Source organism: Prionailurus viverrinus, chromosome F1 (genome assembly GCF_022837055.1).
Source record: "Prionailurus viverrinus isolate Anna chromosome F1, UM_Priviv_1.0, whole genome shotgun sequence".
Taxonomy (NCBI): Eukaryota; Metazoa; Chordata; class Mammalia; order Carnivora; family Felidae; genus Prionailurus; species Prionailurus viverrinus.
Window position 1 is genome coordinate 5,387,501 of NC_062577.1, and position 22,271 is coordinate 5,409,771.

Genomic DNA, 22,271 nt, shown 5'->3' on the forward strand with positions numbered 1-22,271 from the left:
AACGATACATTTGAATTTGAAGACTTTTTCTAACCCTTTCAGGAGCCTGTCAAAATGCTGACTCTGATTAGACAAAAGTCTCCTGACGTAGTAGTATTGCTTACCCAAGCTTGGCTAATAGGTTTTGTAAACTACTAGCTACAAAAAGCTGAACCAGTACAGCCAAATCTTTAATTGTGGAACACATTCAACATTAAAGAAAAAAAAAAAAGGCATCTGCTTTCAAGAAGTAGAGTAATATTGCGTCAAATGCAGTTACTTTTCCCAATGCCACTGAGATCTAACCTCTGCCCTATCCCATCATATAAAGCTTTTCTTTACACAGAAAAATCTGGATTCCCACGAAACTCAAATAAAAAAAAGGACAATGAATGAAGACTTTACATTTCTGCATTTTTCAAGAGGATTTTTTTTTCAATTTATTTTGGGATTCTTTAGAGTATTATATACTTAAAAAATAATCCCAAAGTGAAAAATACTCCATTAACATGACTGTAATTTTCAGAAACTCTAATATTCCTTGCTCATAGTTAACAGTAGTGGTGACTCAGGGATAAATCATTTGCTTATTTTTCTTTCTTATTTTTTTTAGTCGACACATGTTACATTAGTTTCAGATGTTAAATCATTTCTTAAAATAAAGGTCATGAGTAAGGCCAAAAGATTAATTCACCTCAAATAGGGTCAGTGAACTCAATACACACAGAATCTAAGATTGTTGCTTTTCACAGTGAACTACCAATGGAAGGCCCCAATACAGAAATATTTTCTTCAGAGCCACACGGTAAAAACTAATATTAAAGATGAAGCCCAGTGGCACTGTGGCTTTCTGAAACAACGAAAGATTATGTAATTTTATGTTAACTGTTAGTGTTCTAATTCTTTGAGAATTAACAATTCATTTATCCTAACAGGAGTTTACTCCATCTGGTGGCAAGAGAGGACTTAATGAATGATTTCTAGTTTAGGTGGGTAGTTGTTTTTGTGGGGGAGGAAGGGAGAAGAGGGTTCATGTCTCTGTAACTGATTAATACAAAAAATGGTTAGCTAGAAGACAGAAATGTGGAAAGTTCATCAGCATGACCAGCCCACAGCCTGTGAACTGGTATGCTTCTCAGCAACACATGGCTAAAAGATTACAAAGTGAAACAGGAAGATGTCTGTTGAAAAAGGAGAAAGCACTTGCCTTGAAAGAGCTCAGCAGACCTAAGAGTAGTCTCATAAATAGATGACGTTTTCATGAAAGATGTTCAAGAGACAGCTACTGTGTTGGCACCCAAATGGGGCCAAGGGCAAATGCAGTATGCAGTACAGAATGAAAAGGATGGTGTTAAAAGGGAGGATTGTAGTATTGTTTTTAATTTTTTTTTTTTTAACGTTTATTTATTTTTGAGACAGAGAGGGACACAGCATGAACGGGGGAGGGTCAGAGAGAGAGAGAGAGACACAGAATCTGAAACAGGCTCCAGGCTCTGAGCTGTCAGCACAGAGCCGGATGCGGGGCTCGAACTCAAGGACCGCGAGATCATGACCTGAGCCGAAGTCGGACGCTTAACCGACTGAGCCACCCAGGCGCCCCTATAGTATTGTTTTCAAATGTTTATTTTTGAGAGAGCGTGAGCGGGGGAGGATGAGGGAGAGGGGGACTGAGGATCCAAAGCGGGCTCTGCACTGACAGCAGAGAGCCTGATGTGGGGCTCAAACTCACGAACCATGGGATCACGACCTAAGCCAGAGTCAGATGCTTTAACTAAATGAGCCACCCAGGCGCCCCTAAAATGGATATTAAAAGAAACAGAAAGAGTGTTGCAGACCAGTATGGATGAACTGAGGGCAAAGCAAATGAAAGGAAGAAAAGCACACGTCTCCAAGGCAGCCCAGGGGTGGCCTGGCCTAGTCTTCACACTTCAATACCGCAGGGAACAGTTTGAATTCAACATATTAACTGATTTCAGCTTTCTCTAAATGAAAACAATTTGTTCTCACATTGTAAGTTAGCTTTTTTCTTCACTTTGAGTCCAATACAACTCAAGTTTCCTTTGGAAACTTGAATAAAATATTTTCCTTTTGATAAATACAAGCTATCCTGATAGACACACTCCAAAATTGAGGATTATCAAAATTCTCTCAAGTAGTTCCGCGGCTATAACCGTTCTTATAACTTGGTAATTACAGGTGGTGAAGATAAAACGAAGTATGTTATATTGGTAAATCTGAGGTAACTCAGATGTAAAGGAAGCTATTCTGTCGTCATATCATTTTACAACATCACGGCATCTTATGAGCAGTACATATTTGAAGCTTTAAGTCAGACTAAAAGATATTTCATAAACAAGGGAAAAAATGGTTAGGATGCTTTTATTAATTTAAAACAATGACAAAATCACATGCATTGCCATTTTGTTTTGTTAGAAAGGGGAAGTTTAGCAGGACTAAGAAGGGTAAATGAAAATATATTTCTAAGTACTAAAACCTTAAGATGAACATCGTCAAATTAATAAGGCCATTTACTTATAAGGTTTCAAATGTTATTTGAATCCAAAAGTATATTAAGGAATTAAATATTAAATGTATTGTAAGTTACCATTCTGCTTACGTCTTAACTGTTCCACAGTATGTAAGTAACTCAGGAGATAGAGTTAGATTGAATGTACAAGAGTTTAAAGTATTAAGCATACAGAGAAGTCCTTACAATGAATAAAATGTGAAGTTTCTACACAGTAAGACATAGAATAAAAAATTCAGACAGCAGGGGTGCCTGGGTGGCTCGGTCAGTTAAGCCTCGGACTCACGATTTCAGCTCACATCATGATCTCACGGTTTTTGAGATTGAGCCCCACATCCAGCTCTGTGCTGACAGTACAGGGCCTGCTTGGGACTCTCTCTCTCTCTGTCTCTCTCTGCCCTTCCCATACTTGCGTGCATGCTCTCTCTCAAAATAAAAAAGTAAACTTAAAAAAAAAATTAAGACAGCCAATTATTTCCATAACGTAGGCAAAATTTCCCCAGTGATCTGATTAATACCAGGTCTTCTCTTATGTATGGATTTGAAAACAAAGGCTTCATAATGTGACTTACCTCTGAATCGGAATCCTTACTGGAAGGCTGAGACAGTTTTGACACATTTAAATTGTGTGGTGACAGTTCTGGGCTTCCTTGAGACTTTGGACACCAAGCCGCTGCCCGCACGGGAGGCGCTCCATCACCAGACTCCTCACTCTTTAACTGGGACACAGCAGACGCTTCCCTCTGATCCGGTGCCACAGTGAGGGGATCGGTCCTTCTCCGGAACTGCTGCAGTGCTGCGCCTGGAGAGGGGCTTGAAGTTCGTGAAAAATCTCCAAGACTTCCAGACCAGCTAAAACAATTTCTGAGTGTCCCCAGGGTGGGTGGTGAGATGGTCCTTGTGAATTTGCTGGTCTCCAAACATAGAGTGTCATCAGCAATCATAGTTGCATTGTCTGGAACCTGATCACCTGAATTACATGCTCCATCTGGACCAGCCAGCTTCTTGCCATCCTGACAGTCTGATTTATCTACACTGGTCTCTTCATCTGCGATAGAACTTTCATCTGGAACCTCATCATCTGAATTATATGCTCCATCCGGACCAGCCAGCTTCTTGCCATCCTGACGATCTGGTTCAGCTACACTGGCCTCTTCATCTGTGACAGAACTTTCATATGGAACCTCATCATCTGAATTATGTGCTCCATCTGGACCAGCCAGCTTCTTGCCATCCTGACGATCTGGTTCAGCTACACTGGCCTCTTCATCTGTGACAGCACTTTTTTCTGGGGGCTCACCGCCTGCTTTTGCTGATACACAGTTGGCAGAATCCAGAGAACTGCAAAAAAACCTAACAAAAAAAACAATACAAAGAATGCATAAATGTTTTAGAGTTTTCTCACAAAGGTGATAAGATTCAGATAATGAAAAATGGAAAAATGGTCTTGTTTCTTCAAGAAAAAGTCTCCTAAATACATAATTTCATAAATAAAGAGAAAACCGTTCTTGAAAGTTCAGACCAGAAGCTCCTTGAGGACAGCAACCATCCAAGCCATTGTGTCCTCCACAGTACCTACAATAGTGGCTAACACACGGCTGACAGTCAAATATTTGAGGAGATATGGAAATATGCAACAGAAAGGACAATTTACAACTACTGTCTCTTTGTAAATGCAAAATAAAAAAATTTAGTCATTTACTCTTTATCTTGGCTTAGTCCATCGTAGTGAATCATCTGGGAACTTGTAGTGGTCCATACTCTACTGGCTTTTAAAATAAATATCCTATAAACTTTCACACTATTTTAACTATGTGAGGTTATGACTTTCACCATCATTTTTTTTATAAATTTTTTAAAATGTTTATTTATTTTTGAGAGAGAGAGACCGAGAGACCAAGCACGAGTTGGGGAGGGAGGAGGGAAAGATAGAATCTGAAGCAGGCTCCAGGCTCCAAACTGTCAGCACAGAGCCTGACTGGGGGCTTGAACTCATGGACCGTGAGCTGAAGTCGGACGCTTAACCAACTGAGCCACCCAGGTGCCCCTCACCATCAATCATTAAATTCTGTATTAATAAGAGGTTTTACTCAGTCTGGCAGCTTTAAAACATCACTTATAAACACTCCAATAGAAAAGAAAGATGAGTATCCTTATAGAGAAGATATATTCAGAGAGTTTTTAGGTTAAAAAGGAAATTCCCAGAGTATATGATCAGATAAATATGAAACCTAAAGAGAAATTACTGCTTTAATTAGTTCAAATCCAAGATGATAAACAGAATATGTACTAAATGCTAGAGAGTAACAATACCCTCTCTATCCTTCGTCTAATCCCCAGCTGAGGTGTGGGTACAGGGCAGGAAGCAAAGGTCTTACTAGGCTAGTCACTAAGCACAAAACAGCTCCTAGATCTGATTACATAATTCATTTTTAAATAAAGCCCCTATGATATCCAAGTATTCTTCCAGGTATGATTTCATAGGTAAGAAAAGTTATAGTGACAGTGCCCAAGGTTATAAAATTAATCAGCAAGAGAGCAGAATTAAAACCCAGAACTCCTCCCAGATCATGGCTACCTCTTCCCAATTAGTGTATGTTGTTGCTTAATTTATATTTCTAGATCTCAAAAGATAAACTGGCATGTTTCTAGGATAAGTATCTATATAATAAAAGAGTTAAAACAGACTTCTAAACAAGCAGACAGGATGAAGACAAACTTTGGCATATTTAATACCTCCTGTTGCATTAGATTAATGTAGTGGGGTGATATTACATTAAATACAAATCACATTAAAGAGTGGGGTGATGATAAATTCTCGCAGATATATTACTGACTGGGCACTGTGTCAGGTGCTTGATATACTTCTGCTAGTCTTCAGAACAGCTGATCCATATTTTATAAAGAAATAGGCTCAGGGAAATTCAATGGTGTGAAAGATCACTCGATTACATTTTTTTAAAAAATTCATTTATTTATTTTAAGAGAGAGACAGTGCAAGCACCGGAGGGCCAGAGAGAGGGTGAGAGAGAATCCCAAGCAGGCGCTGAGCTGTCAGCATAGAGCCAGACGCAGGGCTCGAACTCACAAAATTGTGAGATCATGACCTGAGCCAAAACCAAGAGTCAGACACTCTTATGACTGAACCACCCAGGTGCCCTGGATCACTCAATTAATGTGATGACACAGTGTGAATTCACATCTAGGCCGATCAGATCACGTGCTCCTTTCCACCCACCATGCTGAGGAGGACCAGGACCTCTCCCATCGCCAGTCCTAACTATGCCACCCTGGGAAAGTTTTTTTTTTTTTTTTTTTAAACCTCTTGGAGCCTGAATGTCTTAACCCAAAATGGAGAAAATAACACCAACCCTGAATGTCTCATAATTTTGCTGAAAGGAGGAAGAGAGTATGTTAAAGAACTTTGAAAATTAGCTACGAATACCAACTTCCTAACACTCAGTTGTTATTAGATGTTGTTATACCACCCAGGTCAGAAAACTGTAGAGACTTACAAGTGACAGAAAAAAAATTTTATTTTTCCGAACATCTCTCCACAATTTATCAGTGCCACATCTACCTAAACTATTAAAGCAGCGATGTGCAGCTGTGAATGGAAATTTGAATAAGCTTCGCTGGTGACTAGGTGAGGCCTGCAGAGACATGCGAACTCTGTTCTCATTAGCCCGTCCTCGAAGAAGAGGTGGGCACTGAGTGACAGAAAAGGGAAATTTTATTTTCTCCCACATGGAAAAACAAAACGCAAGTTCTAAAAATTTCTCCAAGTAAGAAAAGCCAACTTTCTAGAATGTTATTAATCAGTGTGTATCATCCAGAGCCTTCTTCATCTTTGGCAGCCTCCTTTTTCATCGCTGCACTGGTAATGCCATCTTTAATGACAGTGACTAGGAAAGGCAGAATCAAAATGATCCTTTAATTGGGACGTGGCTGTTCCCTCGAGAAGGCCTGATGGGAGAGGAGCAGTGGGTGGTTCCTTCCTGCCCACTTCCCACAGTCATGGTCAGACAGCCTGGCTCAGCCTGGTGTATACACTTGAAGACAACAGCCTCTCCAAGTCTCCTAGGGGAATGCGGGGGCTGCTCGGTTCTCAGAGTTGCTACCTCATGTGCCCACATAACTTTTGACACTGAGACGTCCTGTTACTCGTTGTGACTTCACCACCCCGACAACAGAATAAGAGCTATTCATTGTGTACTGATCATCTGTCAGGTACTGTTTTAGGCAGTACCAGAGCCTGCTTGGACTTTTCTCCCCGCTCTCTCTGGTCCCCACATCCACTCATGCACATGCTCTCTTTCTCTCTCTCAAAAATAAACATTAAAAAAAAAAAAAAGAGGGAACTGAAGCACCCAGAAGTCCGCTTACCTAAGTCAAACATCTCATGAGTGAACAGGATGGGATTCAAATCGAGGCGGTCCAATCCCAGGGTATAAACTCCAGACCCCTACATTATCCTGACCCCAAAATCTCATCATCACTCACAGGGACTACAGAACAGCCTACCCAATCTTTCTGTTCCACTTTGGCCTTCTAGAATCCATCCTTCATGGCACACTTGGAGTGGTCCATCAAAAGCAGGTATGATCAAGTCATACCCTACCCTGATCAAAACCCTCCAAATATCTCCTGTCACCTCTAAAGATGAGAAGTTCCTTAGCCTGGCTTGCAAACTGAACTGGCCTTGTGCCTATTTCTGCTCCCTCAGCATCCTTCCAGACTTGCATTTTGGCAGCTAATAAGAGCAACTAACAGCAAGAAGCTGTCCCCATGCCTGCCCCATGCCGTTGCCCAGCTCCATGCCTCTGCCCAAGATGCCTGCCTCTACTGGGAAGGTAGAGGCTGCATTCTTTGTAATGGAACCTGACCCCTGCCCCTTCCTTCTGACCCTTTCCAACCACCCATGAGACGTCCACCCATCCGCATGAGACGTCCATTTAATGCCCCCAGAACACCTCAGGCATACTTCTGTCACTGTACCTACCACACTGTACAGATTTCCTTCACAGATCTATTTTTGCAACTGGAGTATAAACTTCTCAACAAATACTAGGTCTCTCATTTTTGTAACCCAATGCTTAGTGTGGTATTGGTTTTCAATTAATATTAGAGCTCTATAGTCATCTGTATTTAAATGTACTTCTAAAAATACCTTGCATACAAAATCTATAAAAAACTTATTAAACTCAACACCCAAAAAACAAATAATCCAGTGAAGAAATGGGCAAAACACATGAATAGACACTTCGCCAAAGACATCCAGATGGCCAACTGACACATGAAAAAATGCTCTACATCATTCATCATCAGGGAGATGCGATTGCATTACTAGGCATTTATCCATGGGATACAGGTGTGCTGTTTCGAAGGGACACATGCACCCCGATGTTTATAGCAGCACTATCAACAATAGCCAAAGTATGGAAAGAGCCCAAATGTCCATTGATGGATGAATGGATAAAGAAGATGTGGTATATATAATATATAATGGAGTATTACTCGGTGATCAAAAAGAATGAAACCTTGCTATTTGCAGCTACTTGGATGGAACTAGAGGGTATTATGCTAAGTGAAATTAGAGAAAGACAAATATCATATGACTTCACTCATATGAGGACTTTAAGACACAGAACAGATGAACACAAGGGAAGGGAAGCAAAAATAATATAAAAACAAGGAGGGGACAAAACATAAAAGACTCTTAAATATGGAGAACAAACAGAGGGTTATTAGAGAGGGGTTGTGTGTGGGGGGAATGGGCCAAATGGGTAAGGGACATTAAGGAATCTACCCCTGAAATCACTGTTGTACTAGATGCCAATTAACTTGGATGTAAATTAAAAAAATAAATGCTCAAAATAATAATAAAAATACCCTGCCAAATTGTTTTTAGCTCTTAAAAAAAGTAGAAACAAAGAAGCAGGGGACCCTCCAAAACAAGAGAATTTTTCTAATGCAAAATATAATAAGTCGACAGTTCTTATTTTGCGTCCGCACGACAAGAGCTGTGCATTTACGTCAGGACTACAGCTACACATGATACAAATGGTCAAGGGATTAAGCCAAGCCCACGCCTACTCCATGGACTGTTTATTTAAGACAGCTGAAATAAATATCAACAGAGTAGATAATACAACAGACACACAACATCCTGTAGATAAACTGTACCTGCTTCTTGTCCCTGGAACCACAACCGCACCACTTTCTTCATTTTTTCTCTGTAAAAATGCTGCAAATTTATTTCTTGTCGTAGGTGGTGTGCTTATGTTTTTTTTAACAGTAGTTCCATCTACCAGGTCAGGCATGAGCATTTCAGAGTTCAATGATTTATGAGCTTCACAGTTACTTTTCTTGGTCTTCTTTGTGAATGAAAGGGAATACTGACTCAACAGGTCGTCTTCTGACAGCTCCTCTAAACAGAAACAAAAACAGTCCGTAAATCTTTGTGCCTGCCGTGTGCAGACTCAGCCTTAATGTTACAGCCCACATCTCACTGTCTTAAGGATGAAGTCTTATTTCTTTAACAGTGCATCCCAAAAGGAGATACAAGAATGACTTAGAGGAAAAAGGAAATTCCCTTAAGCTGTGGTTTACAATTTCACAAATTAGTTAAGATTTAATGTCCATTTGTTTTTATGATTTTATGTGAAATTACTGAAACCAAAATTTCAGGATACGATCAATTCTGTAAGGCTATATACTTATTATACTAAAGGCTTGATTTTGAATGAAAAAAGAAATTAAGGCAATTTATATGCCAATATATGATTTAGTGTTTGACTTTTAAAATGTTCCAATAAGACAGCTCAGAGCCTGGAGCCTGCTTTGGATTCTGTGTCTCCCTCTCTCTCTGCCCCTCTCCTGCTTGTGCTTTAACTAACTAACTAACTAAATAAATAGATAAATAAAATGTTCCAATAAAACCAGCAGCCATTTCTACACACCGTCCACACACGGTGTAAGACAGAAGCCTTACAACTTCTGTCACAGTGTCGGAAGTATATGTGACTGTCGTGTTGTGAAGTAATCTATGCTCCAGTTCTGACCCTCATTACCAAGTTATGGGGCCCTAGAAACCTGTGTGACAAATGTATTCTATGGCATTAGAATAAATCATAAGACTAAGTAATACAATAGGTTGATGCCTGACATAGGTCACCAGAGACAGTGCTAAGGTGCTTTAAATCAGTCCAACTAATTCTGTCTGAACAGCCTCACTCACTACCTTATGAGGTCAGAAAAATGGTTGCAGGTACCAAACACTAGAGAGACGATGATGCCTCAAATTTAAAAACCTATAGATTTTTAAGAAGCCACAGATCTGCAAACTTGATTTTGATTCCTGGCAAAAGCCTAAATTTGTTTATTATGCAGAGAATTGTGAGCCCTTATGGAAGAAGGAAACACAAACGCTGAGGATCCTCAGCAAGGTTTCTCCAAGAAGCATCCATGCCAGGCTAGCCTCATTTTCCTTTTGTGATAAGGTTTTAGACTAGCTATTTGGGGGAATGTCACGGATTTATATTTTGAATTGAGCAGGACACCTCAGTGTGTCTCATTATTATCCTGGTGGACAATGCAGAGCAAAATAACTGTATATAAGCTATTATGTGGAATCGCAGCAAATTGAAGAACCCCAAAGACTGCAGGCTGAACGGCGGTCTGGAACCTAGTGTACGTTCTCTCAGTGTCTCTACTTGTGCCGATTCCATCAAACGTTACACAAGCGAACACATTTTAACACAGGGAGCCATACTTCTCTAATTTCCAGGTGACACAGATAATACCCATATATTAGTAGACAATACGAAGATTTTTTTTTATAAAGGCAGAACAATGGATTATAGTGAAGATTGCCTCAATACCGATAATTTACTTCACATTCAAGTTTAAAAATATAACTGTACCTAGTTTAACAACTAGTGGATTCTGATTATAAACAGTAAATGCAGCAAAATGACAGGAATGTTAATAAAAGCTAATGCTATCTTATTTTGTAATATTAAAGCATAGTCTCTGGGTGAAGGGCTGAAATAGTGACATAATTCTTAATTTTTACTGTGCTCTGTGGTAAGAAGACTGTATTTCAACAATCACTGACTATAATAGTCACACAATCATTAAAAACTACATTGTATCCGAAACACAACATGGTAGGTAAGAAACAGCTTGGGAAAGAAATTTAGGAGAGTCACAGTGGCTGTCTCTAAATCTATGACAGGCTGCTGACTAAAAGGGGTAAACTTATGGGGCTCTTGGGTGGCTCAGTCGGTTGAGTCTGACTTCGGCTCAGCTCATGATCTTGTGGTCTATGGGTTTGACCCACATCAGGCTCTATGCTGATAGCTCAGAGCCTGGAGCCTGCTTCAGATTCTGTGTCTCCCTCTCTTTCTGCCCCTCCCCCACTCAATGCTCTCGCGCTCTCTCTCTCTCTCTAACAAACAAACAAACAAAAACCTTCAAAAGCATTTTTTAAAGGGGTTAACTTACTGTTTTCTGTTCTGTTGTTGTGTTTAGATGTGTGTCCAGGGCACAAAACCCAGTGATAGGTGGTAGTTATAGCATAAGGAACTTACAGATAAGAAGCTCCCTACATAAAATGAATAGCTGATTTTCATGGGAACAGAAGGGAAGGAAGGAACAGATAAGAAGCTCCCTACATAAAATGAATAGCTGATTTTCATGGGAACAGAAGGGAAGGAAGGAACTAACAGTATACATGTTACATACCAGGGGCTTCTAGAGGTTACCCTATAGAACATATACAAAAATTTGTGAATAGGCAACATCGTTCCCATTTCAGAAAAGGAAACAAAGCTCCAGAGATATTATCAGGAAAAGATTTAGGTGCAGAAGGAATCAATACATTTTGACAAAAGATGAATAATCTATACCTGAATTTACAAAGGGCTTGTTTTATTTTTGTTGTTAGACTTTCATTCATTCATGTAGCTATCTGAGGAAAAGAGAGAGGGGACAGATTGCAATTATCCTTTCTACTTCTACACAGCTTCTAGGAGAAAAGTGAAACACCTTTCTTTGCCCAATACTTAGTATGCCACTCTCAGTACTTCTGTTCAACATTGTACTGGAGGTTCCAGAAGACAAGAAAAAGAAATAAAAGAAGGAGGGGAAAACGAATGAACAAACAGCATCTAGAGTGGAAAAGGAGAAGCATGACTAATCTACCATTATTCGCAGGCAGTATGGTCATCGATACAGCAATCCTGCAGAGTCTACAGAAGAGACACTATGAACCAATATATAAATTTAGTAAGGTTGTCAAACAGGAGATTAAAGCACAGAAGTCAATTGTACAGTTGACCCTTGAACATGAGAGTTAAGGGCACTGACCCCCTCCAGAGTCAGAAATCTGTGTATAACGTTGGATTCCCTGAAAACTTAACTACTAGTGGCCTACTCTTGACCAAAAGCCTTACTGATAACATAGCTAATTAACACATATTTTGTATGCTATATGTTGTATTGTAATAAAGCTAGACAGAAGAAAATGTTAAGAAAATCATAAAGAGAAAATACATTTACTGCACTGTATTTATAAAAAAAAAAAATCCACATATAAGTGGAACTGGACAGTCCAAATCCTTGTTCAAGAGTCAACTGTATTTCTAGCAATGAATAACTAAAAATCAAAATTAGAAGTGTTTGCAATAACATCAAAAATCTGAAACATAGTGATAAATTTGACAATATATGTCTGTAAGACCCGCACACTAAAAATTACAACACACTGCTGAAGAAAAATGAAAGACTTCACTAATCAGATCAGAAAATCCAAAATAGTGGAGTGCCTGGGTGGCTCAGTTGGTTGAGCATCCGAGTTTGGCTCAGGTCATGATCTCGCAGTTTGTGAGTTTGATCCCCGCGTCGGGCTCTGTGCTGACAGCTCAGCTCCTGGAGTCTGCTTCAGATTCTGTGTCTCCCTCGCTCTCTGCCCCTCCCCCACTCATGCCCCTCCCCTGCTCATACTCGTCTCTCTCTCAAAGATATAAACATTAAAAAACAAAACAAACAAAAAACCAGTATAGTTAAGGAGTCAATTCTCCCCAAAACTGATCCATAGATTCAACCAAATTCTAATCCAAAATCTCAGCAGGCTTTACTTATTAAAAAACATTTTTTTAAATGTTTATTTATTTGAGTGTGTTGGGGGGGGGGGTGGCAGACAGAGAGGGAGAGGGAGACACAGAATCTGAGGTAGGCTCCAGGCTCTGAGATGTCAGCACAGAGCCTGACTCAGGGCTCAAACTCAGGAACCACAAGATCTTACCTGAACCAAAGTCGGATGCTCAACTGACTGAGCCACCCAGGTGCCCCTATTTATTTTTAAATTGACAGCTGATTCTAAAAATTGTATGGAACTATGAAAATCAGAGGATAGCCACAACTTTGCAAAACACGAACAAACTTAGAGGACTTCTTTTACTTAATTCCAAGATTTACTATAAAGCTATGGTAATTAAGACAATGTTCTGGCATGAAGATGGGAAAAGACCAATGATACAGAATAATATAGTCTAAAACAGACTCACAAATATATGGTTAAGGTCAACTAATTGTCAACAAATGTGCCGAGGTAATCCCATGGGGAGAGGGCAATCTTTTAACAAATGGTGGTAGAACAAATGGATTGCCACATACACAAAAAGTGAACCTTGATCCTTACCTCACACCATATAAAAAAATTAATTCAAAATGGATCAAAGACCAAAATCTAAGACCTAAAACTATAGAAGTTCTAGGAAAAAATAAATAAAATAAAGGAGAACATCTTACTGACCTTGGGTTTGGCAAAGATTTCTTAAATGTGATCAACACTCATTAATATTTCACACTATGTACCACAAGCAAAATACATACCACTTCTTGGTCTTTTCACAATGGATGACTTCCTTGGAAGATTTAATCCTTTAACACTGATCACTTGTTCAATGCCCACAGTACTTGGACTTTCCTTCAATCTTACAGCATCTGACGCAATATTCAGTTCAAGTCTAGGGCAGTAATTCCTATGCCAAATGCTAGTAACATTAGAGGACTTCTGGCATGTTTTGTCATTCCAACTATGACTTCTTGATTGGGCAGGCTAAAATAGTAAAAAGGAAAAGGGTTACTTGAAGAAGGAAAATAGCCAAATCATTTCCCTTATCAACATAAATTATAAGTAAATAATTAACTTATTCTTTTGAATAGCTTTTGAGGAAATATCTGTTCTTTTTTTTTCTTAATATTTATTTTTGAGAGAGTGAGAGAGTGAGAGAGAGAGAGAGAGAGAGACAGTGTGAGTGGGGGAGGGACAGAGAAAGAGGGAGACACAGAATCCAAAGCAGGCTCCAGACTCTGAGCTGTCAGCAGAGCCCGATGTGGGGCTTGAACCCATGAGCCGTGAGATCATGACCTGAGCCAAAGCCAGACACTTAACCAATTGAGCCACCCAGGCACCCTGAGGAAGTATCTGTTCTTTAATAACATTTTCTATTTTGATGTACTACACTTTTCCATTAAATGTGTCTTGTATTCCTGGGTCTGCTTCTTGTAATGAAACTCAAGTGACCTTGTTAGCTCATTTCTAAGAAAAAGTGAATCTTCCTAAGATGAACAGTGCAAGAAATGAAAATGCACTTGAACAAATGTAGCCAGAAAAAAAGTACTTTCTTTTAAATTTATTTTTTAGAAACATTTTACTTATTTTTATTTTAGAGAAAGAGCATGTGGGTGTGTGTGCAAGAGTCAGGGAGCGAGAGGGAGAGAGAATCTTAAGTAGGTTCCATGCTCAGTGCAGAGCCTGATGCAGGACTCGATCCCAAGACCCTGGGATCATGACCTCAGCTGAAATCAAGAGTTGGATGGTTAACAGACGGAGCCACCCAGGCGCTCCAAAAAAAAGTACTTTTAAAATTCCAGTATTATTTCAAAAAATAGTAATTAGTTTAACAAGCATCTGGTAATAAGCCTCTGAATAGTCATTCACACACCCTTTACAAAGCACCTGAAAGTTAAAACCATAAAACAGTGTATTTAAAGTAATCAACCATCCCACCTCTAGAAAATGGTTGAATTCAAACCAAAACAATCTAATTTATAAAACTCTAGTTTCTATTAGACCCATACTTGGTACCATCTTCAGTGGACAATCTGGAGAAACAGAAAGCTACTTTGGTCTCCACTGAGTCTTGCATAAAACTTTCTCTGACAAAGAGACCAGTAAGTGCTGGTAAGTAGTCATTCTTAATGCTAATATAAGTTATTCACAATGACATCATGGATATATTAAGAGGATATCAATAAAACTCTAATAGAGAGGCAAAGGGAAAAATTAATAAAGGCATAAAAAATGTTGGTACTCAGGGCATGAATTCCAGTCAACAAAAATCCCACCTAACTTGGAATGAATCTAAGCTCTCAAAGAAAGGATAAAAATAAATAAAACAAGGTGACATTATTCAGGATATGCTTTGAGAATTAACAAGGAAGGTAATTTGGAATAAATGAGGAAACGGTTATAAAAACCAGCTTAATCGTAATGGCTCATGGCAATAGATCCCATTGACAGTTTTACTGAAAAAGGCAACAGGCAAGTAGAAAACCAGACTGGGAAGACTAAATTTTAAATAAAAAGGATTAATTCGCTTGTATAGTTAAGGATTCCTACAGAAATTTCTCTATAAAGGGATGGACATCTTAGTGAGCCATAATACTCTCATTAATGACTGGATAGATTCGATACAGCCAAATATTATAGAGTTTCTGAGACAAAGAAACAACTTAAGAATCATTCCTGATGAAATTATAATATCAGTAATTCAAATGTGTAAAGATAGCAAAGTATACACTTTTCAGTCCCCTTCTTTTGATTATTATCCCCCAGAACAAAACACAAACTCCATCTGCAGTAAAATTAGGATATCTGTGTCGATCAGAGTATAGACAGAGGAATTTTAAGAACTCAGCAGAAGAGAGATCAAGCCCAAGTGTCTGCAGAAAATACCAAAGAGAAGTCAACTTCACCTGTACAAACATGAGGAAAGCTCAGGAACTGAAGGCACCAGTTACCACGCAGGCTTTACATGGGGGAGGGCTAAGAAAAGGAAGATTATTTGACCCTTGGGCCTTTATCTTCCAACTGACCAGTCAACTCACACCTACCTGCCTTCAGAACCAGAGCAACTGTTCGGTTGAAACCCAGAAACAGAAGGCACTTCAGAAGGTGGGAAGATCTATTTATCTAAAGACAGATATCAAATGAAAGGCTCACCCCAACTCACTTTCCCTAACCTGCTCTTAAAATGCAAACTGCCATGGGGGCACCTGGGTGACTCAGTTGGTTAAGCGTCTGACTTCAGCTCAGATCATGATCTTGCAGTTCGGGAGTTCGAGCCCCGTGTCGGGTTGTGCTGACAGCTCGGAGCCTGGAGCCTGCTTCAGATTCTATGTCTCCCTCTCTCTCTACCCTTCCCCTACTCATGCTCTGACTCTCGCTCTCAAAATTAAACATTAAAAAAAATGCAAACTGCCACGTTTCCATGTGCAAGTAGAAATTGTAGGATCCCTTTTTGGAAAAATGGAACTGTGCAGAGAAAACATGCTGACATTTGGGACTTCACAAAATCAAGCCAGCTTGTTGGCAACCAGATCACCCAAGGGTAAAGCCCAAAACTGTAGGCCCCACTCATTCACACAAATCTTCTCGAGCTTCTCAGTGCCTCTCTCAAATAGGAACAAATAGACAAGAAGCTTCAGATGTCTGAAGAAAAGTCTCCACTATGAAAGAGAAAAGGCCAAAACAAGTAGGAAAAAAAACCAAAAACAATTCAGAGCAGAAAATGCAGACAACAGCAGAAAATGTGCAGGAAATTATAATTGGTATTCTCAGAGAAAGATCTGTGAAACAGAATCTTTAATAGGCCACATGTGGCCACTGGCTACCACACTGGATAGTACAAAGTTGGAAGACAAATGTTTCCCAGAAGAAAACAAAGGACAAAGACATGAATAAGAAAAACTAGAGGACTAAGAAATAACATCTAATTAATAGAGAGGTTCTAGGAAAACAGAAAAGAGGAAGGTTTACATGATTTGAGATGATCAACATAAGGTTCTTTCCTAGTATCATTAGGGATTTGTGTCCTCCTGGTAGGCTTGGTTTATTTCAGCTGACAGTAATGATTTCTTTTCAATGCTCAACTGGTCGCCAGTTTATCAGCGGCCACCTTCTCCAGGCTCACCTCTTTTTCTTTCTCAAGGCCCTCTGCTTCCTTCACATGGAACACTAGGACATTCTTGGGCCATCCATAATGAACTGCTTACTACCCTCTTCCACCCATGCTTCAACCTGGAGTCACTCATCATCTTGAAAATCCCCACTGACATTTGCAAACCCAGGACACGTGTTTCTCCACAAGGAGACAGCAAAGCTTGGCCTGGGATCAAAACTCCCCAATTATTTAAATGTGTGATCTGGGCAACTTCCCTAACCTCCCTCTTGTTGTTTCTTCATTTGTAAAATGGGAATAATAATATTGACTTCACAGGCTTGTTGAAGAGTAAATGAGTCACTATGCGTAAGGTTATTAGAATAGTATTTAGAACATAGTAATGCCCCGTAAATGTTTGCTACTATTATTATGAAGAATTCTCTCCAGTGGAGTTAGGTGCATGGTCTTTTTATTTTTTTTCACGGAGCCTAGAATACATCCCTACTACAGAACTTACCTTATTTCTATCGATATAACCACGTCTCCCTCCCCTAAGGAATGAGCACCAGAGAGAAAGAATTATATTTTATTTTTGTTTATATTCCAGAACACTAGCTAACCTATGCTAATTACAGTGCTTAATAAATGCTAAGTCAGAAACTGAATTAGTGAGCAAGGGTGGGAAGACCTGGATTAGACCAGAAGCCTTGTGAAAGAAGAAACTATCCTTCAGGAGGACAACTTAAAAGCAAAAGGACTTAGCAATGAAAGAGCAGCCAAAGTTTATTTCCAAGTGTTCTAGTCTGAGAATGAAAGAGATCATGTAGCTGATATTCATTCCTTCCATAGATAAACATGGTAAAAACAATATAGCAGCGAAGTTCTTAATGTCCTGCCTTTATGAAAATTGCACTCTGCTGGGAAGACTCACAAAATCAAGTATTGAGATGTAATTTATGTAGTGAAAAGGGCTAAAAAAGAAAAAGGAGAAATGTTATTAAGGAAAGCTGATAAGGAATGAAGAGTTGTTTTTTTTTTTTTAATTTTTTTCGTGTTTATTTTTGAGAGAGAGACAGAGCGTGAGTGGAGGAGGGGCAGAGAGAGAGGGAGACAGAGAATCTGAAGCAGGCTCCAGGTTCTGAGATACAAGCACAGAGTCCAATGCAGGGCTCGAACTCACAAGATCATGACCTGAGTCAAAGTCGGACGCTTAACTGACTAGCCACGCAGGCGCCCCAAAGAGTTTGTTCTTGACCGTGGATGGATTTAAGGTTCTAGGAAAATATTTACGTAGAAATCCAAGAAACATTCAGAATTACGTGGCTGGTACTAGACTGGAGATAGGGTTAAAGATGTGCGAGGTTTCTGCATGAGTAAGTAAAGCCATCTGAACTTATTTTAGGAATAGATATGAACAGAAAAGAGAACAGTCAGAGAAAGGAGAGAATGGTTGGGGGGGGTGGTTGTCAGAAGGGATATATACAACCGGGAAAAAGTAGAAGAAAACATGGAGGGGCTCAAGGACAGAGCTCAGAGGCACTCAATATTTGCTCAGTGAGCAAAAAAACCAGCTTTTCCTTCCAATGGTAGCATTGCTAGGTTTGAATCTTCAAAATGCCAAAGGCCAGAGGCGAATGGGGTGGGATGAGAAGAGGCTTGTAGACACAAAAGAAATGTTCACATCTAAAGGTCTGGTAATATATCATGTGGTTGCTTTTTAACTAAAGGAAATTAACCAATCTACCTATGTTCTAAGAAGACAATTTCTCTAGCATCAAGTTGTTTAAAACCCACACGGTGCAAACAGCTGGGATACAGCAATCCTTAGAAGATATTTATAACGTGAAGATTTGCCTTTAGTCACAGTTCCTAAGACATAACTAAAACATGCTCTCTAAAAGTGAAGTCACTTAAAAAAAATAATAAAACTCATTAAGACGTTACCGTAGCAATGTCTGGATTGTAGTTATCGATCTGTTCAAAAGTATTTATATCTTTATTTCCAAGTGCTATTTGAAGAGCTATGGAATCATCAAAATACCTAGGTTGGTAAGATTAAGGAAAAATGCTTTCATTAACAACCAAATGAATGTAGCTACAATAGAAAAGTGTTTCCTATCGTTGCAGAAAATGCTCAGGTTTAGGGCTCCAGCAGATCCTGACCTTCTACCTTCAGCATTCCTGAAACCACAGGTGTCGTTCACTAGCGTCTACTTGTCACTAGTAGATCACATACATGACCCGGGGCTCTGAACCACACTGAGTGTATGTAGCCCGGGTTAGGAGCAGGGCACACGGCGTGCACACGTGCCCAGGACGGCCCTCCTAACAAATCGAGCTTGTTTGCCGAGAAATGCCGCCCTTGCCATGGGTACCTTAAGTGACTGACTCGGTACATGTTTCTGTCAAGTCAACCCAAGTAATTAGCAAGTTATAAACAAAAAGCTGCTCTAAATTTTCACCAGCATGGTATTTAAAGTTAGATAGGCTTCACTATAAAAAAGCAAGCAGAAAACAATTTATAGGCTTTTTACTGAATGTTTCACTAAAAATAAGAAAGAAATACAAAATTCTACTATTCTGGTTCAGAAAGGATACTGCCCAGCGTAGCTCAGTGTTTCAGGATCAATGTCGTCTTCGTATGCATTCAGAGGGATGAGTTTCCTTTTGATGGGATCAAAAACTAGCTGATAAAGAAAGGTATTGTTGGCCCGAATAAATCCTTTGATGTAATCTTCTGGTACCGTTATATTCATCTTAAGATAGTGTCCAATTTTCTTGATGACCTAATAATGGATGTAAAAATATTTACTGGTTATCTACAAATACAGAATAGGGAATGTATCATCTCCAAGACCAACTGGTTCACATTACAGGAGGCTGAGGCGAGACAGAAAATCAACTAATTTTATCTACATTAAAAACCTCTACCAGGGGAGCCTGGGTGGCGCAGTCGGTTAAGCGTCCGACTTCAGCCAGGTCACGATCTCGCAGTCCGGGAGTTCGAGCCCCACGTCAGGCTCTGGGCTGATGGCTCAGAGCCTGGAGCCTGTTTCTGATTCTGTGTCTCCCTCTCTCTCTGCTCCTCCCCCGTTCATACTCTGTCTCTCTCTGTCCCAAAAATAAATAAACGTTGAAAAAAAAAATTTTTAAAAAAAAAAAAAAAAAAAAAAAAACCTCTACCAGAAAACACGATCATGTTGCAGTACTAAAAATCGTCTCTATGACAGTATCTTCTTTGATTTTTCTATTAACCCAAAGAATGAACAATTCAGTTACAACGTCAAGTTTATATTCCCATGTGTGATGTTAAGACACATTCCTCACCCTCAAAGTCCCTTTTATCTAAAAAAGCAAAACAACACACAAAACCTGAGAATTAAAAATGGAGTCACCATCGCATCACACTCACAGGTGAAGAGCCAGAGAGTGAGAATCAGCGGCCCGGGAGTCACAGGCTAGTTAGTGCCCAGGGCTCCATTCCCAGCTCTACTACCAACTCCTGATGAGAACTGCCCAAGGCGGGTGGCGGAAATTAGCTTAACATATACTTATTTTTTAAGGTAAAGCTATCTGGGAAATGACAGAGTGGTGATATAGGAGTCTCAGTTTTCCAGAGGATACCCTGCACATGATATTGCATCAGATTGTATGAGGATGTAGATGTGAGAACTCAGCTGTCTCCTATCAAGCCATGTTAGAGATTTACATAAATGTGCAATTCCTGTCATTTTCATGTTTTTAGAAGACACGGCTATTTTTCTTTAGAATATGCTATATATGTTGAGAGTGAGAGCAACAGCGAGAATCCCAAAGAGGCTTTGCACTGTCAGCACAGAGCCCGATGTGGGGCTTAATCTTACAAACCATGAGATCATGACCTGAGCTGCAATTAAGACTTGGACACTTAACTGACTGAGCCTCCCAGGTGCCCCATGAATTTATTATTGTTAATTTTAAATTAATAAACATTTTAGTTTTGTTTGAATTTCATTCAGTAAATATCAATAGCTGTAACCCATTAAACAAAAATTATTGCCACGAAGAGCTTTTAAGAGTGTAAGTGGTGGGGCGCCTGGGTGGCTCAATCAGTTGAGTGTCAGCTCTTGACTTTGGCTCAGGTCATGATCTCAGTTTGTGAGTTTGAGCCTCACATCGGGCTCTGTGCTGCTAGCACGCAAAGTCTTGGGGATTTTCTCTTTCTGCTTCTCCCCTGCTTGTGTGCTCTGTTCTCTGTCAAAATAAATAAATAAACTTAAAAAAATTAAAAAAACAAACAAAAAAAAGAGCGTAAGTGGATCCTGAGACCAAAAAGTTTGAGAACCACTTACAATAGACAATAGGACAGAAACTGAAAGATAATTTTAACATTAATTTTATCTAGAACACTTTACCCTTAAGTCTCTTTATATAAGTCTTCATTTAAAAAATTTGTCAATTGCTTAAAACAGGTCCATCAGTTGCCAAAAACAAAATTCTAGTGTTTTAGTCATTTTTCCCTTTCAATGACATAACATGGGCTGTTGACAGGATAGAATATTTAAAATTCATATCCTGAGGGGTGTATCTATGATGGAAGAAATGGTTTGGAAACTGAATATGGCACTTGGTGAATCACTCCCACCTTTACAATATCCGGATTATTGGCTAGTCTCAGCACTTTGCAGGCCTTTGCTAACCCGATCCCACGCAGTGAGGAGAGGTAGTCACAGCCTGAAAGTATGCACATATACCGGAACTTCTCCTCGGTGAACACGTCCCCAAGCTGCCTGCACATTCCCAGCCGAGCCTGGTCAATTTCTAGTCCATTTCCAAACTGGTCCATTTTTAAAATCACCTTCAAAGGGAAGGGAAATTGTTAAATACCTAAGTACCTGTAAGGGTCATTTTAATGTTTCGTGATCTAACCCATTGTAATATTCCTAAGAATTCTTTCTTGTTATTTAGCATCACATTGAGAAGAGAGACAGGCCAGGTAATCACTGTGCAATTTGTAAATAAATTAAACTGAAACATACACTATGTCTAGATAGGGTCCTGCACCAGGACTCCCTTGCCCTGACTCTGGTAGAGTGTCTCTTACCCCCTACTGACATTCAGAGTTGTCATGGCGATCAAATAACAATCCATACAGAAATCCTTTCTCTTAGAGTAATACATGTTCATTGTAGAGAATTTGGAAAACAGGGAAATTCAGGAAGAAGGAAACCAAAGTTGCCTGACACCTCTCATTTGTCACTGTTACCCAACATTAACCCTTCAACAGATCCTTCTAGTCATCTATAAAATATATAGATAATATGAATAACATTGGCAGTAACAAAAATGAGATCTTACAGTTTTGTATCTTAATCCTCCCTTACTATGTCATGATAAAATTTTCCATTAAACAGTTTTATACATAATTCTAAGTAACTGCAAAACATCCTGTTAGGTAAGTTATTTACCTCACCTAGTTGAAAAAAAATAAAGCATATAAATTATTACCAAAAATAAGAATAGCAAGTCTACACTCTACTGAAGAATTCGGA

The 22,271-nt window shown here is 39.4% G+C and overlaps 1 protein-coding gene across 1 annotated transcript in view; it reads right to left on the bottom strand.

The window, feature by feature from the left end:
* The window catches only part of EXO1 (exonuclease 1), a 40,177-nt gene that overhangs the window by 9,468 nt on the left and 8,438 nt on the right, over positions 1-22,271 (bottom strand). Inside the window, exons 7-12 of the mRNA XM_047841529.1 lie at positions 21,365-21,577; positions 19,339-19,526; positions 18,685-18,781; positions 13,406-13,631; positions 8,693-8,936; positions 3,079-3,859 (exon numbers count right to left, since the gene is read on the bottom strand). Coding sequence (XP_047697485.1) covers positions 3,079-3,859; positions 8,693-8,936; positions 13,406-13,631; positions 18,685-18,781; positions 19,339-19,526; positions 21,365-21,577 — 1,749 coding nt within the window. The remainder of the gene's footprint in view (positions 1-3,078; positions 3,860-8,692; positions 8,937-13,405; positions 13,632-18,684; positions 18,782-19,338; positions 19,527-21,364; positions 21,578-22,271) is intronic.